Source organism: Sphaeramia orbicularis, chromosome 1, assembly GCF_902148855.1.
Source record: "Sphaeramia orbicularis chromosome 1, fSphaOr1.1, whole genome shotgun sequence".
NCBI classification, from domain to species: domain Eukaryota; kingdom Metazoa; phylum Chordata; class Actinopteri; order Kurtiformes; family Apogonidae; genus Sphaeramia; species Sphaeramia orbicularis.
Window position 1 is genome coordinate 42,474,298 of NC_043957.1, and position 20,026 is coordinate 42,494,323.

A 20,026-nucleotide genomic window follows, 5' to 3' on the forward strand; every position below is an offset into this window, starting at 1 on the left:
TGCTTTTGCCTCTGTCAACCAGGTCTGAAGATGGATGTTTGGGCTTTTTTTCTCCTTTTTATTTGACAAGTAAAGAGATTTCTCTTGGGGGATAACGATATTTTTTTTCTTTAAACGTTATCATGAAACTCCCTAAGTCACTGTTTCACTAGTAAACTAGTTATAATAGGCCTGTGCATTATGTGGTTTCATCATCAGCATCACACTGTGTTCATGCAGAATAATCATATTGTGGCATACAATATCAAGTAAGCTATTATAGTTAAGGCATAACCTGAAAATGAGTGGAAACAACACCCGAATTGAGGATTTAGTTACAAGAAAGAAAAGCTACATTAATGTTAGGTAATTATTATGGCCACAAAATAGATAAAATTTAACAAAAACAGTGAATTCATAACAAGTCACCCTGTATATTAAACTACCCAATTTCCCATTTGCCATGCAGGCTATTGTTTTCAGAGTTTTAAAATCTTTTTAAAAAAATCTTTATTCATCCATCCATCTTTGAACTGTGTAGCTCTATTTTGTACATAAATAAACCCTTTTGTGAAAACATTGTCACAAAAGAAGGCAAGCAACTACTCTGCGGTAGATAACTAGCCTTGGTGACTTCCATTTTATGGCTTTACAATACTTTATGTTCCATTTGTGAGAGGTACTCATAAAAGCAACATCAGTAATATCACAGATTACAGTGGAGACCACATTAAACTTCTACACTGATCCACTTCACAAAGCAATGGCACAAGTCATTTCCAGTGCAGCATATTATCACATTACTGTACATAAACCATAAAGCTGCAAAACATCCTACAGCTGACAAACCAACAAGCCACTATTACAGATTCCTCACTTTAATTCCGCACTCTGTAGCACAGTTCATGATATCATATCTCACATGACACCAACATAACAAATCAAGCATGTTTTGTTTGGTGGGTTATTATAATATAACTAAACATATCTAGTTCCTTTTTTGGATTACAAATTGCAGTGTTTCCTTCTGACCTCTACATGGCCCCTGTAAGGTTACCAGTTTTGGAAGACATATAATTTACAGCGCACTGCATCCTTCCAAATATACTGAGAGCAACTAGTGTAAGATTTGTTTAATCAAACTCTGTTGAGTCACTGACGGTTTTGTACGCAGGTGACTGCCTTCAACTAAAACCTTTCACAAAAATTTATACTCACAATGTGGTACTTGTCCAAACAACATGCTGGCTTTGTGAGGCCTGTTATAAATAAGGGATCTCTTGTTGTCCTTCCAAAAGAACCAACACTCCAACTACCATAAGTGAATAAATATTGTGTCATTTCTCTGCCTAAATCCACAGGCTACATATAAAGTAACTGACACACACTGAACTGACTACATGTGCCAAAAGTAAAGCATACAGTGTTTGCTGAAGAAAACATTCACAGTGGAGATTACTTGAGCTTTCAAATGCCCCAACATTCATGGTCTCCATGCCCTTATAGGACCTTGTTTTGCAATGAGCAGTTGAGAAAGAGTAAAACATTTCACAGATACCCCCCCGTTCACAGATCTGTAAGCATGTGAGGGTGAAGTCATTGTTTTCCGAGAGGCTTGCCAGAATGGGGGACAAAAATTTTGTTGGCTTTATTCGAGTTGTACGTGTGAGTTAATTTTAAGGAAGAACATTATTCTTGGTCCTGAAATGTGACTACTAAACAGAAATAAAGACAAAACTCATTAAAACTGACAGTGCATGCCCAGTGTATACACTTTATTCTGATACCTTACCTTTCTCATGCGTACTTTGACCATGTTGTCATCTTTGTGATTTCCAGGCTCTCTCATCTCATGTAAAAATGGACTGGTGAGGTGTGCGTCATTGTTAATAACTGTTTGTGCAGCCTCATCTGTCTCCTCCATTCTAGAGAATGTGGCTTCAGGACTGTAGTGTTCCCTTTGACCATCTGCCACCTCAGAGGCAGGTGAGTCACTGCCATGATGACCAGAGGCTTGGTTGCCATGGAGTCCTTCTGGTGAAACCTCATCATTGACCTTTACAGAGCCCAGTAGATGGTTGTGGGAGTATTTTTCAGGCACTTCATGTACATCACCAGCTGAGGAGTCCTGACTTGTTGAATTTGGGTTGAGATTTACGCCAATGTTCTTTTGAGGGGTCAGTACAGCTGCATCATCTGGTTCAACAAGGCTCACCTCTGGGATAGGGTCCAACGTGGAGCAGCTATTCTCCAAATGATGAGGTATGGTTTGTTCCTCACAGCCAGGCACCTCTGTCGATACCAGGCAGTCAGCAGTGTTCTCCACTGGCTGATGTAAAGAATTTGTCACTAAGTTCTGGTCTGCACACTGAGTAGTGATTGTTTGTGTGGGGTCTCCTTTTGAATCTCCAAAAAGCAGCTTTTCAGAAGATGCATTATTATTAACTGTCAAAGAGGAACTCTCGCCTCTCACACAAATATCAGAATCGGCCTTCGGCTCAGATATGACTTCTGTTCCTGTCTTGCTCACTGCTCCTTCACTTTTTGCCTCCTCTACCGTATCCATTGCTGTCATGTCAACGTTATGCTGTTCCACTGATATCTGCTCGGAAACTTCACAACCGTAAACCTGATCCATTGCCCTGTTGTGGTCATGGTCATCGTGCTCCCCTTCTTGAATGTCTCTTGCACAATGTTCAAGTCCTGTATTTTCAATCAGCCTTTCTGGGTCATTCAATCCATCTCGCTTGTCAGCAGAATCTGTCCTGCAGGTTTCAGTTTCCGCTTTGTCACATTTTTCATCGAACACTAAAGTCACAAATGGTTCCAGAGTTTTTTCAGTATGTGATGTAACCTCACCGCTCTCCATCAAATTAACGGAACTGTGCAGCCCAGCAGCAGATAGGGTTGCACCAGCATGGTGAGAAGTGGAAATATGCTCCTCGTCAACATCTGGGAGGTCAGTTTGAGGTTCTAGTTCGGCAACAGAGGTTGGTTTTAGTGTAGCCTCAGAGATTTCAGGAGGTCTGTTGTAACCCTCTGTATGGCTCTCCTTTGTTTCCTGTTGATTTGGAGGGTTGCCAGACTGCTCACCAGCAGATTCAAGCAGTGAAGGCCCATTGTTTAAAGAGATAGAGATGCATTGTTGCTCTTCACGAGAGCTATATGGACATTTTAAAACAGTTTCGTCATTAGAGAAGTCATGACTCTTTCTACTCTCTGTACCATCCTCTCCAATGACAGTTTCTCCCTATGACTTATGCTATCAGTTCCATAACAAATATTTGCACTTGGCATCCTACTGTTTGAGTCACAGAGAAACTCTCCAGACTGCTTGATGCTTGCATTTTGGAGACAGTTTGACTCTGCAGCCCTTTTGGAAATGTCAGTATCTGCTAAGACATGTAAATCATGAGGTGAATCCTCCTGAAAATCCTGTGCAACATTAGTTTCAACTAGCTTTAATGTCCTGATTTAATATCATCATGTACAACGGTAGCCATCATCTCCAGCATTTGATTGTTGTCATCTGCAGGCATTTGATGGGACCCCTCTGGCATGGAGGCCATCTTGTCCGTCGTCCTTGTTTTGAAGCACCAGAGCCCACCCAAGGTCCCTCGCTGTCAACTCCATGACAGCAGACCAATCAGATCATCATAGCTGTACTGTAATCCTGAAGGGTGAGTAACATGCTCTTCCCAACTTCTTTTCCGTATAGCCACTGGCATAATGGACTGGCATAATGGCATCTAGCTATCCCATAGAGATGCTTTCGACCCCAGAAAACGGAGAGTGACTGGTGATGCTAGAGAGAAGAGAAAATAAAAGTAGGAGACAGTCAGTGACCTAAAGTTATGTTAATCTTTATACACAAACACACAATGTATTCCTACTGGTAAGAGCTGATAGGTAGGTAGCCTACTTATACATTTCCTGAAAATGTTTGAGTACCGTAATTTAGCTTTGCATGTAGAAAAAGAGAAAATTCACCATTTTTCTACACTTTTAAAGGCAGAGGTTTTCCAATCTCTACATTACGTAATACTTAGTCAATTAAATTCCATTTTCCTGAGTTTTTTTAATAAGCAAAGCAAAGGAGGAAAGTAACAGAATTATGAATAACACTCCACCAAGTAAACCCGCTGTATTAACATCACAAACTTTGGATAAACACTGGACAGCAATTGTGCAAAACAACTTTGAAAAAAATCAGGATGTTTGTTAACTGTCATTCTGTACCCACCCATGCACACACAAAAATGTGAATGATGTAACTCAGGGAAAAATGCAAGTGACAGTCTGTACTCTCAAACAGCTGGTTCTCTACAACCCTACAGTATCCTGATTCTGTAGGCACTATTGCATTAATCATCTACGTCTCTACTACGCAGTGTTTTTCCCTGTTGTTCTAGGTCAGAATGTACAGCATGCAGCAAGGGAACATAAGGATTCAACAAGCAGGATGTCCTCCAGTTAAGCTAAACATCTGCTATATTGAGAAAGATCTGGGCACAAGAGTGAGAGTATAAGAATACAGGTGAAAGGTGAGGGACGACTTCAAGTGACTGAAAACTACATGCAGAGACTCGTTTTTAGATTTTGGGTTTTCTTTTTTAAATAGTGTCAAAAAGATTGCTGTAGTTGCTAGTAGTAATAAAAATCTAATATTTAGAGCCATTATTCACATTTCTGTCAAGTGTTTCCCAGCTTTTGCACCATCAAGAGCACAGCTGGATGTCACCAACTGCCATATTCCTACATTAATTTGCTCCTAGTTTGCTGTCAGTTGTAAGTTGTGGGGGAAAAGTTGCACAGAATGTTGTAAACCAGTTTGTTTTGGCTGTCAGAATTAGAACAATATGTTATTTTATGTACAAGTATATAAATAAATAATATTTACTCGTAAATTCTCCAGCGATGACACGGTGCTATATATCCAGTAGCTGTATACTCAATTATAAAAAAAAAACAAAACCCAAAAACAAGTGATAATCCATCTGTTATGTTACAGATCCAGTTTTTGCTTCAAGATGAGTGATCCAGAGACGTTTTACAAGTTGGCTTTTCATTCAACTGCTGCTAAACAGTCCGTCCAGGTTTGGTAAATAAAATCCATTTCTATCCAAGTGACATAACACAGACAGTTTTTGTCAAGCAGTCCTTATTCTGACTTTCTGCCGGCTATTTTCTGGAGTCCAGTAAGTTCACTGTAAAATGGTCGGAAAAGGAGAGAAGCCCCCAAAGGCAGACAGAAAGCCGGGGAGCAGTGAAAAGTCCATACACTACTTCCATCTTGATCACATTAGAGTTTTTGCTGACGCTGAATGCTGAGAGTTAGGGTGGTGTAAGAGGGGCCGGGTTTCTTTCCCCCTCCACCCTTGCTCTACTCCGTTCTATTCCTTTCTCATCAGGTTCCCTCCCCGCTGCCTTGGACAGGGAGTCTGAGTCACATCCAGGGAGCCCCATCCCCCGTCTCACAACTCATCACACACACTATAAGCATTTATTCACTCTGCTCTTCTCTCAAGTACTTTCTCTCCTCAGTGTTAAGAAACTTCCACTCGCCTCTCCTTTTCTCTGAAAACTGCTCTCTATTCTCTTCTCCCTGGACTTTTCGTCATTCTTTCTTAGCTTGATATTTCACTGTGCTGGGAAAGGCTCCCACCAGTTGGTTTTGATTAGTAACAGACCGGCTGCCTCGTAAGACCTCTGGCTGGGGGCCAACAGAGATTGCTCTTATGTTTTGGCAGCTTTATCTGAGGCACGCTTTTTTTTTTTTTTGTTGTCATTTTGTAACTCTACAAGCATTCTTAGCCAAACACACTGGCACCGACGGCAAAAAAAATCAAATGCAAGAGAGTATAGATTTATTCATATACATTGGAAGAATATCTGTAATATATGTAAATGACAGCACTTTAAAATAATATTGACAATACTATCAACCTGGTATATGTGGTTTAAAGGTAATTTAAGAGCAGAAAAAAACATACCAGTAATTCATTTCCTAATATAGGCATTTGTTAGAGGTACTGAAGAAACAGAAAATCCTGGAGTATTTAACCTTCATGTTACGGTGACAGTTCAGAACAAAAGCTAATTTTGTATTTAAGGTATAATGAGTCTATATTGTAAAACATATATATTTTTTCAATTATTTCCATTTGCAGAGGCTGCCTCCACTTCAGAACTCCAGGGCTGCAAAACTTCCTGATTGCATTACCAGAAAAATGTGCTTTTAAATGAATAATACTCACAGTTCTTTCAACAGTCTCTCTTTGTATCACTTTAGTACTACCTGAACAAAACATGGCCTAATTTCACACAAGTCAAGTTGTAAGCAGATTGATGACTGCTACTTTTTCATTCAGGCTGATTCACAAAAACAAAACAAAAACGAAAACTAGAGATGTGTCAAAGCAGCAGGGACACTGAACTGGAATGAAGCCCCTTCCAGCGATTCGTACAACCCTGGCCTCTAACCTCGGGGTCATCCAGATGTGAGGTGAAGTTCTGGATGAGTCTTTTCTTAGGGGCCTCACTGGGAAACTGTGCACCGCTGTCAGTACCGACTCTCCAGGGACACAGATGGTCACACTCAAGAGGAATGATCCAAGTTCAACAAAACTCCTCTGTAGCCTGTCACATGATGTGCACTGTGGTTATGCCGAGTGCAGTGTAACGAAAACCAGATCTGGTTGGTCACAGTAGCTTCGATGTGAATATGGCTGGTGCAGAGGCCGCTACAGAGCATGACTCAGGCTATCCAGTCATTACCTCCTAACGACATCTAACACGAGTCTATAATTTAAGAGGATACGGCTCCCTCTGCCAATCAGACCATCCTTGGAGGCCACAGGGCAGCCGTGTACGTCACAATCCAATCCATCAGTAGAGGCGCAAACACATGTTCAATCAGCAACATGTGAGACTGTACCCATAAGCAAGTCTCCATACATGGTTTTTTGTGCTAAGCAATAAAACTAAATGCAGCTTGTTGTACAAACCCCCAACTGTCTGGTTTATTGCCTGATAAACACTCTAAAATGTAATATCAACTCTGAAATATTCTGTTTATTCATCGTAAAGTTAGTGCGTGTGCAATGGCATCTATTGGGGGTTTTTGTGAATGACCATGCATGTGAGTCATTTCAAAGGATGTGAGTATTTATTTGCCTTTTAAGGGTCAACCCTAACATCACAGAGGAAGATGATAATTCCACAAGGCATGTAAGCATCGCATAGTCACATGTCTATAGTGGTCACATACATGGTTAAGAAAGACCTATTCATGATTCACCCAATAATTCCCCACTGTTCAACCCCTCAGCTTCTTAAGTGGAGCAGTGAGGGCCCAAAGGAAACAGCTTCACATTCCTCACTGATATAGTTTATTATTGGAAAAATAAGCCAGTCTAAATCATGGTCATTGAAGAACACTCAGTGTTTGCCCATGTAGGAAAATGTAGGTGACGCTGGTAGAGAGAAAAAAAATTATGTCCCTCCCATAACTGAGTCATTTTGAGTCTTTGCTTATACAAAGAATGCTTTCAGAAGATTTTGTTGAACCCTTCCTAAGGTTTCTTTAAATAACCATATTCGCTGTACTGTATGTGAAGCTGCAAAAAAGCATCTAGGGTTAATCTACACTAAAAAGAAAACATAACAAAATGCCAGAATCCCATCTGAAGGTCTAAAATAACATCAACAAACCACACCATGATCCTTGCAATCCTTTCCTGTCACTTGCTGTACCCTGTGGTTAACAGCCCCTTTTCAAAAGCCTCAAGTCATGCTGGTTCAAATATCTGCGTTTGAGCTTTAGTGGAAACCGAAGAGAACCCCGTATTTCTGAATTAAATATCTTAATGAAGATGAGCGAGCTTACAATGCCAGTCCAGGACTGCAATGCTGTCTTAATTGAAAAACTGCCTCAAACATCTGCTGAATTGCCTGTGTGGGTCAAAGCGTAATAAGTCGTCGTGGGAGAAACTGAGGGGGCCTTGGCCACTGATCATGGGTTAGTGTGACTGCTACCGTGGGAACAGGAAGTGCAAGTTATTGAAGATACAGTCCATCAAAATCCCCAGGCTAAAATAATCTGTCTAATCTTCTTGTGAGAGGGGTTATGTGAGCGTGTTTGTGAGCATATACAAGAGAGGACATTATATGCATGCAGTGATTGTTAGTCTATGTCTTATTATGACATGCACGTAGTTTGTTGTCAAATCAACTGACAAGTGCCATCTGGGCCTTATGGTTTATGACAACAGTGGAAAATGTTATTCATAAACACTGAAAATCTCCCATCACTGTTCACTGTGTACCATCTGCTCCTCATTTCTTAATATCCTTAAAAGGTTAAAAGGCCTGGATGACCAACACTGTGATATGGAGAGAACATTGCCACTTGAAAGTCATTAGTCCCACCAAAAAAAAAAAGAAAGTCATTTACAATTTACAGTACGAATTAGAAACTGACTTTGACTTTGATGCTGTTTGATGCTTTGGTATTTTTTACTAAAATTAAGGGAATATCAAGGGGTTGGTGGCAAAATGTCAGCAAATTCCACTGATGTACTTAATTCACATTTTGAAATTTTGCATTGGAAAAAGCTTATGGATGTTGGCAAAATAATATATATATTTTTAAATCTCTCTCTCTTAAAGTGGTTTTGCCTTTTTCACATTAGACTAAATGCACAAAGGGAATTGAAACCCTTTTTTTGAATAAATATGACAGTAATCTGAAAAAAAATCTAATTCATGCCATTGATCAGATGTTTGGTGGATCTTCACTGACATATGGAGTGTGAAAACATACCTGGTACAAAATGTAGTGTGGACTGATGAAGAGATCACATTTTCCTCATTCATGATAGAAGACATTACATGGAAAACAACAATATGTTGCTCTGCTTCTTGTACTCTGGTCATTAAACCCACATGTAACAGCCTACACCGCAGTCTAGAACAGTGACTCTCAACTGGTGGGACGCAACCTATTTTCAGTGAGTCTTGGGCCTTTGCCTGAGCAAGAAATAATGTTAAGAAACAAGTCCTGTGCTTTGTCTTTTTATGGAGTGGAGCGCCATCCATTCATACTCCCCAGCAGTAGGTGGCGGTAATGCGCTGTAAAGCTAATTAACACCATACATTCATTCATTCATTTTCTGAACCTGCTTTAATCACTGGGGTCACGGAGGGTGCTGGAGCCTATTTTAGCTACCGATGGGCGAAGGCAAGGTACACCCTGGACAAATTGCCAGTTCATATAGAGACAAACAACCAATCACTGTCTAACACCATACATTTCACCACATAGAAGACCCAATAGTTTCTATTCAAATCATGGCGAAACTCAGGTATGACACAGACTGCTATAGATATGGTTTTACCTACATTGAGGACAAATTCCTCAGTGCATTTAATACTCAAATGAGTGACTGAATGCACTTTTAATTTTGAACTGACTGCACTTTTTAGTTTTGGTTCAAATGTACCGATTTAGTGTTAAAGGAAATATTTCCTTCCATAGCATTACCACCTGCTGGTCATTTGTTTTTATCATTAAACTTGTCCTCTGTCTTGGCATACTGTGATATTCTTTATCATCAAAGGTTCAAAACACACAATCTTTTCATTAAATAAATTTGAGAAGTTTCACTTTTCTAAAGTTGGGTTGCAGCTTGTCATTTGAGGGGTGATAGTGGATACTGAAGCCAAACCAGTTGAGAACCGCTGGTCTAGATCATTCACTCCAAACCAGTTTATACAAACACATATTTGGATTAGATTTTTTTCTTTTTCGATGTTTTCTTCAAACTTGCTTGACATGCTATGAAAACTCTTAAATTCTCAAATTGAATTGCATCTGCCAAGTAAATTTCACAAAGTCTTATAAATTGCTATATTTGTCTTGTATTTTGTTGTTACACCATTTGACGTGTTCAGGTAAATGCAAGATTAGTTTTTGTTAGAAAACCATTCAAATGTCATTTCTAACAACATGTAATTAACGTAAGTATAAAAAGTATATTTTAACAAACCAAATTTCTTAAGTTTGTTCTCTGAATGATGATCATTCTTAAAATGTGACCTGTTTGGATGACTAATGCTTCATGTTAACAAATATAATCCACATAAATATAAAACATTTATTCATTCAATCAATAAACAGGAACTTGTCTATCAAGGCACACATTATAAAACTACACATATTGATATTGACATAAGTGGAATATCCAATCTTACGTAATGGTGTTACATACAGATGCACTCAACATATGTACAATATGAAGCAAGATGAATGAAAAAAGACATCTTAAATATTGTGTATTCCATGTAAGAATAAAAAATAACATATATGATCAATCACAAAGCCCTAAAACTTCAAATCACAATGGTTAGAACTACATAAATTATAAGGAGCTGGTTGTTTAGAGAAAACAAAGCTTAAAGCTAATGTTTTTACACTTTATGATGCAACCACAAGGTAATAATTCATATTCTAAATGAAAAGTGTCTTTCAGGATTTTGAGAGTGTTTCTGCCAAGACTTCTCCCACAGAGAGGGTAAAGAGATCAGTGCCCTTTATTGACTTTTACCTTCAATAATATTGAAATCAACTTATGAAAGACTAGATAAGCCTCGATACATTCAGTGGCCTATGTGTAAAGCAAACATCTATGGAATAAGAAGTTGGGAAGATCATAAAATAAATGCTTTACCTTTATCAAATAGTGATAACCAACATTTTTTTGGCTCTACCATCAATCTAATGGGCTAAAGACACTAATACTGAATAAGTATTGAGGATAAATTATGTAGGTATATGCATTCTAGAACTGCTGATATAGGAAAAAACTGACATTGCAAATATTTTTAACCCTGTGATATAAATTGTGATATGAAAAAATACTCAGGCGTATATAATAGCTGTGTGATGCCAACGTAAATGGTCAAACAAATTAGTTGTGTTTCCTCTTGTTGAACATGTTTCAATATCATCCTTATGTAGCTGAAATAATTCCAGATAACTGGCGTTGTTTTTCTTTTTGGCACCAAATCTTCATTTTCGTTGATTTTCTGTTGTTCTTTGCTCATTTTTTAATGTCGTTACCAGAGACTCACTCTATGTGTAGGGGCGTGGTCTGCTTCTGCAAACTGATTAAGAACGATTGTGATTGGTGGATCACTGTGTGCAGTGTGTGCCAGGTACCCAGGTTGAACTTCAGTGAAAAAACATCAAGTTCATTTGCCTCCTACATTGCAGGATCTGCGATGTGATTATTGCGCACACGTACATTGTGATGACGATGCTCAAACGATATATTGTGCAGCTCTAATGCATTCTCTGTTCTCATACATACCATCACAAACAGCTCCATATGGGTCAGGGGCTAGGTGGCAACAGCAGCTGGATTCCATTTGTGTGCTTTGGCTTAAACACGTGCCCCATAACCCTTAACCACATGCATCTGAGCACATTCTCACACTTCATAGCACAACATTTGTTGAAGGATACACACGACCATACTCAGTACAACTTGTACTTCAGATAGAGTGCACCTACTCAGATGTTCTTCTTGTTTATTCTTTAATTTGGGATCTCTGGAGTTAAATTATGTTCGATTAGCCAACACAAAACTACAGTACTTGCTAACAGGTTTCTAAGTATCTGTGAAAGTGTCTGTGTACTGAGACGCATAATATTTATCCTTGCGTCCTTTTGTTTAGGAATAATTCTTGAGCTTGAAGCAGAGCCTGTGAGAGCCAGAATGGTGATGCACTCCACACCCCCGCCCAGGACTCTGCTAAACATATGCTGTGCTGGCATTGGCTCTTCCAGGAGAGATCCAGGAAAATGTTGTTGTCCTTGGACACCGTTGCCACAGCAGCATCAGCAGGAAATACTTGAGACCAAGAGTCAGTAGATAAGGGGCCAGGAGGTGTTTCATCATATGATGAAACTTATATTTCCGATCTGTGTTCGTTTGGGTTTTTGTTCCAACTGTAACCTCCCAACATCTGTGCTTACTCTGTCACCTACAACCAATTCTAGTGCGTAACTGTTTGTTTTCTCTGCATTGTCTGTACTTTGAGATTTTGTGTATTGCATGTGTTTATTACCCACAGGATGTTTTGCAGCAACCTTGAAAATCATGCCTAGACAGATTTCATACTGTATAAAAGTTCTCAGTAACCCCCCTCCCCAATATCACACCATGTGCAATATGGTATAGCATTTACATTTGCTCTTTATATTTCATTTTTCACAAGTGTATATTTTCAGCCTGTCTTCCCTGCACTTTATTTTTGCATTTGTTGCTGTCAATTGTGAAATTTCTACATGGTGAGATCATTAAAGTCTTATCTTATCTTATCTTATCTTATCTTATCTATGAGGATCTAACTGGACAAAATGAATGTAATATTAATTATTATGTACATTATGTATAGTCGTGCCAAGATCATACTTGTGCCATTTACATCCACAGAGGCTTTGAGACATCACATTGGACCATAAGTTACAGTAACCTCCAAATGGATTCCTCTTCTTTTTTCCATTTTATAGCAACTGACATCCAGTGTTAAGGTGCATTTCCATCACCTGCTCTGTGTAGGTGTGGATGTCATGTTATAATTTCACTAGAAAGCCCAAACACTAGCTCTAACAGAAGCCTTTTGTGTTTACTTACAGCCACCATAGGGGAAAGGTGGAGGTGTCCATTTGCTTACAGTCTGCAACTTAATCGCTTGATGCCACTAAAGATTATTGAAACTTAAAGTAAAATGTGGACAAGGGCTGTTTAACTTCACTTACTCTCCCTTCCATTCTTCTATGAAATGCAGTACAAATCTGTTTAGTGCAGTAAGAGCAGAAGGAAAATAGGATTGAAGGAGCCTCCTCTTCAGGAAACTGTTCGACATTCCAACCCACACATGAAATGAACAGAGAAATATACCCTCAGAAAAAAGGCACTGCTTATACCTTTATGAAAAATTGCTGTCAAACTGGTTTAAACAAAATCAGGTTTAAACAGTTAGCAATACTGTACCTGTTGCAGCATGATAAAGACAACATGATGAATGCAGAAAATTAAGATGTTGCACAAGATTTCTATTTTCAGAAAAGTAAAGCTACTGAATACGATACAAGCCAGGAAAAACATTCCTCTGTGAATAAAAATAACTACAATATTACCTTTGCCTCTGTTTCTTGGAAGCTCTTTCCATATAGGCTGCACCAAGAATAAGGACGCCAACCTTAAGCATTGGGACTAAAGCAGTCTGTGGTCTAGAAGATATTGCTGGTGAAGAGTCCTGAGCAAGGGGTACCTGCCTTTAATAAATAAATAAACATTAGTATTTGGTGCATGTTTTAATTACATGACATGGACAGCTGGGGGAGACAAACTCTAATATTTCTAAATGCCTAGAGGTGCTGCACATATACCACAGGTGTCAAACATGCGGCCCAGGGGCCAAATCTGGCCCGCCAAAGGGTCCAATCTGGCCCACAGGATGAATTTGTGAAATGCAAAAATTACACTGAAGATTTTAACAATCAATGGTGTCAAAATCATTTTAATTCAGATTCCACATACAGTACAATTAGATTTCAAGTGGGTCAGACCAGTAAAATATTATCATAATAACCTATAAATAATGACAACCCCAAATTTTCTCTTTTTTTTTTTTTTTTTTTTTTTTTTTGGGTGTAAAAAAAGTAAAACTAGAAAAGCACTCGGAGAGCGCAGACCTCCGCCAAGGCTGATCAGTGCCCCACCCCCCGTGGGCCCCCCAACGCCAAGGGGGTTATGTTTTTGCCAGGGTTTGTTTGTCTGTCTGTCTGTTTGTCTGTCCGTTAGTGTGCAACATAACTCAAAAAGTTATGGACAGATTTTGATGAAATTTTCAGGGTTTGTTGGAAATGGGCCCCCCCGTGGGCCCCCCCACCCCCGGTCACCACCAAAATTTAATCATTTCTTCCTTATCCCATTTCCAACAAACCCTGAAAATTTCATCAAAATCTGTCCATAACTTTTTGAGTTATGTTGCACACTAACGGACAGACAAACAGACAGACAAACAAACAAACAAACCCTGGCAAAAACATAACCTCCTTGGCGGAGGTAATTACATGAAAATGTTTACATTACCAAACTATACTTTTACAAAAAATGTCAATAACCTGAACAAATATGAACAAATGGAAATGTGTTAAGAAAAGTAAATGCAATTTTACCACTATTCTGCCTGTTACCAAAATATTTGTGCAATTGTAATGAACACCTGTGTAAATGATAAACTGAGGCATAATATTGTTAAAATTGCACTTGTTTTTCTTAAGACAATTCAAGTTGTTCATGTTATTCAGATTTTTAAGGAAACTTTGTGGATGTAAATCTGATCATAATATAATTTTACTTTTTTCACTGTTATTATTTTACTGGTCTGGCCCACTCGTACGGTGGCCCAGAGGTGCAACAGGCCAAAAAATTATCCACTAGACGAAAAAAATTATCTACTACAAGAAAAAAAAAGAGAACAGCCTAAAAAAATTATCCACTAGATGAAAAAAATTATCTACTAGAAGAAAAAAAAGAGAACAGCCCAAAAAAATCCAGTATAAGAAAAAAAAGAGAACAGCCTAAAAAAATTATCCACTAGATGAAAAAAATTATCTACAAGAAAAAAAGAGAACAGCCCAAAAAAATTATCCACTATAAAAAAAAAAGAACAGCCTAAAAAATTATCCACTAGATGAAAAAAATTATCTACTACAAGAAAAAAAGAGAGCCTAAAAAAATTATCCACTAGATGAAAAAAATTATCTACTTCAAGAAAAAAAGAGAACAGCCTAAAAAATGATCCACTATAAGAAAAAAAGAGAACAGCCTAAAAAAAATTATCCACTACATGAAAAAATTATCTACTACAAGAAAAAAAAAAAGAACAGCCTAAAAAAATTATCCACGAGATGAAAAAATTATCTACTACAAGAAAAAAAAAAGAGAACTGCCCAAAAAAAATATCCACTGTAAGAAAAAAAAAGAGAACAGCCTAAAATAAATATCCACTAGATGAAAAAAAAAATCCCCTATAAGAAAAAAAGAGACCAGCCAAAAAAATTATCCACTAAAAGAAAAAAAGAGAACAGGCAAAAAAAAAATTATCTACTAGCCCAAAAAATTATTCACTATAAGAAAAAAAAAGAACAGGTGGAAAAAATTTATCTACTATGAGAAAAAAAGAGAGCAGCCCAAAAAAATATCCACTATAAGAAAAAAAAAAAACATCATCCACCTTTTCAATTACGGGGGCGCTGTTTACCCGAAAGGTGTCTTGCTTTAAAATTAAGACCACCACAAAAATAAAAGGATAGGCTGAAAAATTTTAAGGCTTTCGGCTAATGTGGCTAATGCTAAGGAAGTACCCCACCGGAAGTGGAGGTCGTGCGCTAAAAAATAAAGTTATTTTAAAATATAGATATATCCATTAATATAGTTTGCAAAGCAGTTAAATGATAAATACGGTTCCAGTGTCTGCTCAAGGTAGGCATGGGCGTTAAATGGTTAAGGTTAGGGTTAGGGTATGGTTGGGGTTAGTTTCAGTGGTAAATGGCCCTTGTGTGCACTGTGTGAAGGTTCGTTGCTAAGCTAATGCTAACGTGAAAAGTTGACGGCAACTTTGTGTTATTTTATTTTGAGAGGAGGAGAAGAGGAGCTTCCTGTGGAGCTTCACTATCATGGCATTGCCCATTGTTTGCAGGTAGACCTCTCCTCCTCAACTCAAACGGAGTGTCTTCACTAACACTAGATCAAGAAGGACATTTTGTGGAGATAAAGATGTGTGCCGTGGTACCGCAGTGCCTCGGCACCTGGCAACGAGCTGAGCTGTGGTACCAAGCCATGGTACGCGGTGCCGTGCTGGGGTACCTAGCACCGAGCTGTGGTACCGCGGTACGTCGCGGCACCAGCCGAGGTGCCACGGCACCAGGTATCGGTGCCGCAATATGCACTTGCTGTCTCTCAACAAATGGGCGATGCCATGATAGTGGAGCTCCACAGGAAGCTCCTCTTCTCCTCCTCTTAAAATAAAATAATTTTAGAACTTCTTGTAGCGAATATTCATCAAAAATGATATTGAATGTCAGGCAGTTGAACAATTCAACTCCGTAATCACACAATTGTTTACTCGCACTGGTAGTTCACAAAGTTGCCGTCAACTTTTCGCGTTAGCATTAGCTTAGCAACGAACCTTCACACAGTGCACAAGGGCCATTTACCACTGAAAACTAACCCCAACCATACCCTAACCATAACCTTAACCATTTAACGCCCATGCCTAACCTTGAGCAGACACTGGAACCGTATTTAATCATTTAACTGCTTTGCAAACTATATTAATGGATATATCTATATTTTAAAATAACTTTATTTTTTAGCGCACGACCTCCACTTCCGGTGGGGTACTTCCTTAGCATTAGCCACATTAGCCGAAAGCCTTAAAATTTTTCAGCCTATCCTTTTATTTTTGTGGCGGCCTTAATTTTAAAGCAAGGCACCTTTCGGGAAAACAGCGCCCCCGTAATTGAAAAGGTGGATGATGTTTTTTTTTTCTTATAGTGGATATTTTTTTGGGCTGCTCTCTTTTTTTTCTCATAGTAGATAATTTTTTCACCTGTTCTTTTTTTTTTTCTTATAGTGAATAATTTTTTGGGCTAGTAGATAATTTTTTTTTGCCTGTTCTCTTTTTTTTTCTTTTAGTGGATAATTTTTTGGCTGGTCTCTTTTCTTTCTTATAGGGATTTTTTTTTCATCTAGTGGATAATTTTTTTTGGGCTGTTCTCTTTTTTTCTTATAGTGGATAATTTTTTTAGGCTGTTCTCTTTTTTCTTGCAGTAGATAATTTTTTGTCTAGTGGATAATTTTTTAGGCTGTTCTCTCTTTTTTTTTTTCCTTATAGTGGATAATTTTTTTTGGGCTGTTTTTCTCTTTTTTTTTCTTGTAGTAGATAATTTTTTCATCTCGTGGATAATTTTTTTAGGCTGTTCTCTTTTTTTTTTTTGTAGTAGATAATTTTTTCATCTCGTGGATAATTTTTTTAGGCTGTTCTCTTTTTTTTTCTTGTAGTAGATAATTTTTTTCATCTCGTGGATAATTTTTTTAGGCTGTTCTCTTTTTTTTCTTGTAGTAGATAATTTTTTTCATCTAGTGGATAATTTTTTTAGGCTGTTCTCTTTTTTTTCTTGTAGTAGATAATTTTTTTCGTCTAGTGGATAATTTTTGGCCTGTTGCACCTCTGGGCCACCGTACATTGAGATCAAATTGGGGCAAATGTGGCCACTGACCTAAAATGAGTTGACACCCCTGACATATACTAACTAGCATACATGCGTAGAGAAAAAGAGTGTTTTTTTGGTTTTTTTTTTTTAACCCTTTCAGGCATAGTGGTCACTACGTGACAGCTACTCTACAGCTGTTCTCTTGTATATCATGGGTTTTGTTGTTTTAGTTCCATATCAGCCAACACAGTGCAAAACACTCAGGAAAAAAAAATCTTGATTAAGGTCTCATAATTCATGCATGAAGGGTTTAATTTTGTTGATTTAGTATATATCAACCAACCAGTGGGACTTATGCATCATCTCATTAAACTGCAATTCATACCATTATTGTAACTTTGCTGTTCTCGATTGTTTTTGAGTGGAAATCAATTGTTAATATTTATTTTTTTGCATATTATCTCCATGAAGTGAGTCATAACTACAATTAGAATATGTTTTAAAATGTGAGAAAACATCAGATTATGCTGCATTAAAACATGGTTTCATTTTCACTGTTTTCATATCACTTTATTGATATTGGGTTTTAATACATGTTTCTTTGTCTTCAAGAATAAACTCATGGTGTAGCTGAGTGGACATTTTTGTAACTCCATGAAAACAGGTTGATTTAAAAAAAAAAAATTTCAATCACATTGTTTTTTTGTTGTTGTTTTTTTTCATGCCTAAAGAGGAATAAAAACACTCAGGAAAAAAAATCTTGATTAAGGTTCTCATAATTTATGCTATGAAAGGTTAATGTGTGGCATTTTCTACTTTTATCCAAATGATAAAAGACAAGAAAGAAGAGATGTTTAGAAATACATGGAAAATGGGTTGTATGTGGTTCACTGCTATGTATTTAGATGTACAGGTTTAGAAGTCCATTTAAAATGACCATTTTGTAACCTTTAGGGTTAGCAAAATAGCTATCTGATGAAAAGGAGGAAAAGAAAAAAAAAAAAAGGGGGGGGGGGGGGGGGGGACGACGACACAAAAACTCACAGCCTAACCACTGCTAACGGTATACTCACCTGGCTGTAATAGCAGGTACAAGGGTAACAGAGTTAACAAACTACTGATTCCACATACAAATTTACTTTCCCCTCTTTATAATAATATAATTTTCTGTTTTCCCTCACAAATAAACCATAGTTGCGTTAGCATATGGTGAACGGTGGCAAATTTACATGTGAATCCAACACTGCTGCTTTCAAGGCACCGCGGAATTGTTAAACTCCTGAAGGAGAATTTCTTTCAGGTTAGAGGTTTTCCAGATACAGACACTCAAGCGCTTCCATAAAACACTAGTCTTGCTTTTGATTCTTTTATTTTTACTATTCAAAGCATAAATAGCTACCTGCTGAGTTTCCTTTTTATTTTAATTTATTCTGTATGTTGTGTGTCTATGGTTTATGGACCTGTTTTTGCAATAAAGTTTCTTAATTATGGTAAGGGGGATTTAGTAAAAAAACTCTTCTCGAGTTAAGGAAAAGCATAAACATGTTAAGCATTGTAGACAGCTTTCTGTTTTTAAGTAGTACAGTATCCATGAGTTTCTGTCTACTGCCTGAACGCTTTACATCCGTATTTCAGTCGTTTATCTGTGAAAACCGATTTTCCTGATGGCCCGCGAAGGCAGCAAACTATTTTGGAGTTCTTCCGCATTTACCTGCTCCTCGAGACGCCAGGGGTGTCCATGAATGGGCGTATGTTACTCCACTAAAAGGATATAAACAAATCTGCGAACTGCTAGTTGAATAAAGAAAGTTTGTGTCGTTTTAATGGTAGTCCAGGACATGTACTAAAACAACAGTTCAAGTTAAACTGCAACAGCCACATAAGTTTTCTTTTTGTTTGCCTTAAGTTGTCGTCAGTCGTCGTCCATAATGGGATGTTGTACCAGCTCAGAGGTAAGCTAAGCTAGCAGGAATATTAGGTGGATAAATTATGGCAGCTTGATTTGTCGAGTCACCAACTGTGATTCAGTGGGATTGAGATAATAACGTCACTTCTTCAGCAGCTTTTTGTCCCTCTTGTTCAGCTGCAGCTCAGTGTCTTGTGTGTTGAAGGCAGTTAGCGCAGTTGTTGAGTCGCAAGTAGCAGCAAAACAAAAACAGACAAGGTTAACCAACTATTATCTATTATTTATGCCTCGACAGAGCAAACCAAACTGGAAACCACTGGAGGAGCGCAGCTGCACCGACATACCATGGCTCATCGTATTTATACTTTTTTGCATCGGAATGGTAAGTTTTTAATTGAATAGGTGTCGTATATATGTGTGCTAACTTTGGTTCTGTTTTAGAGAGGTTTTGGAGGGTTACATGAAATACATACACATGAAATTACAAGACCATAAAAGAAAAATGCCTTCATGACTGTACACAATATATAAACATCATTCACTGTGTGAATGAAATAGTTGAAAAAAAGTTTTATGGCACTCTTAAAATTTACACAATCTCTAATATGACCATGAAATATTTGCAGAAAAACCTGTTTCTTCCTTCCAAATGTGTGGGTGTGTCAGACAGACACAAACAAGTGCAAATGATTTATTGTTGTGATTATCGTTAACAAGAAAAAAAATAACTGAACTAAATTTTTGCCAGTTTCAACATGTCATGCCCTGGATGTGTTTCATTATCTTGCTGAAACATCCAGTTTTCTTTGACAGAACAGTGCATGTGCAGAGTCAAACATGTGGGTTTG

At 37.9% G+C, this 20,026-nt stretch overlaps 1 protein-coding gene across 1 annotated transcript in view; it reads right to left on the reverse strand.

Annotated features, from left to right (window-relative positions):
- dlc1 (DLC1 Rho GTPase activating protein) overlaps positions 1–3,204 on the reverse strand; it is an 81,610-nt gene extending 78,406 nt beyond the window's left edge. The window contains exon 1 of the mRNA XM_030138623.1: positions 1,772–3,204. Within this exon, the coding sequence (XP_029994483.1) occupies positions 1,772–2,848 (1,077 nt within the window). The 5' untranslated portion in view covers positions 2,849–3,204. The remainder of the gene's footprint in view (positions 1–1,771) is intronic.
- Positions 3,205–20,026: the final 16,822 nt, after the last annotated feature.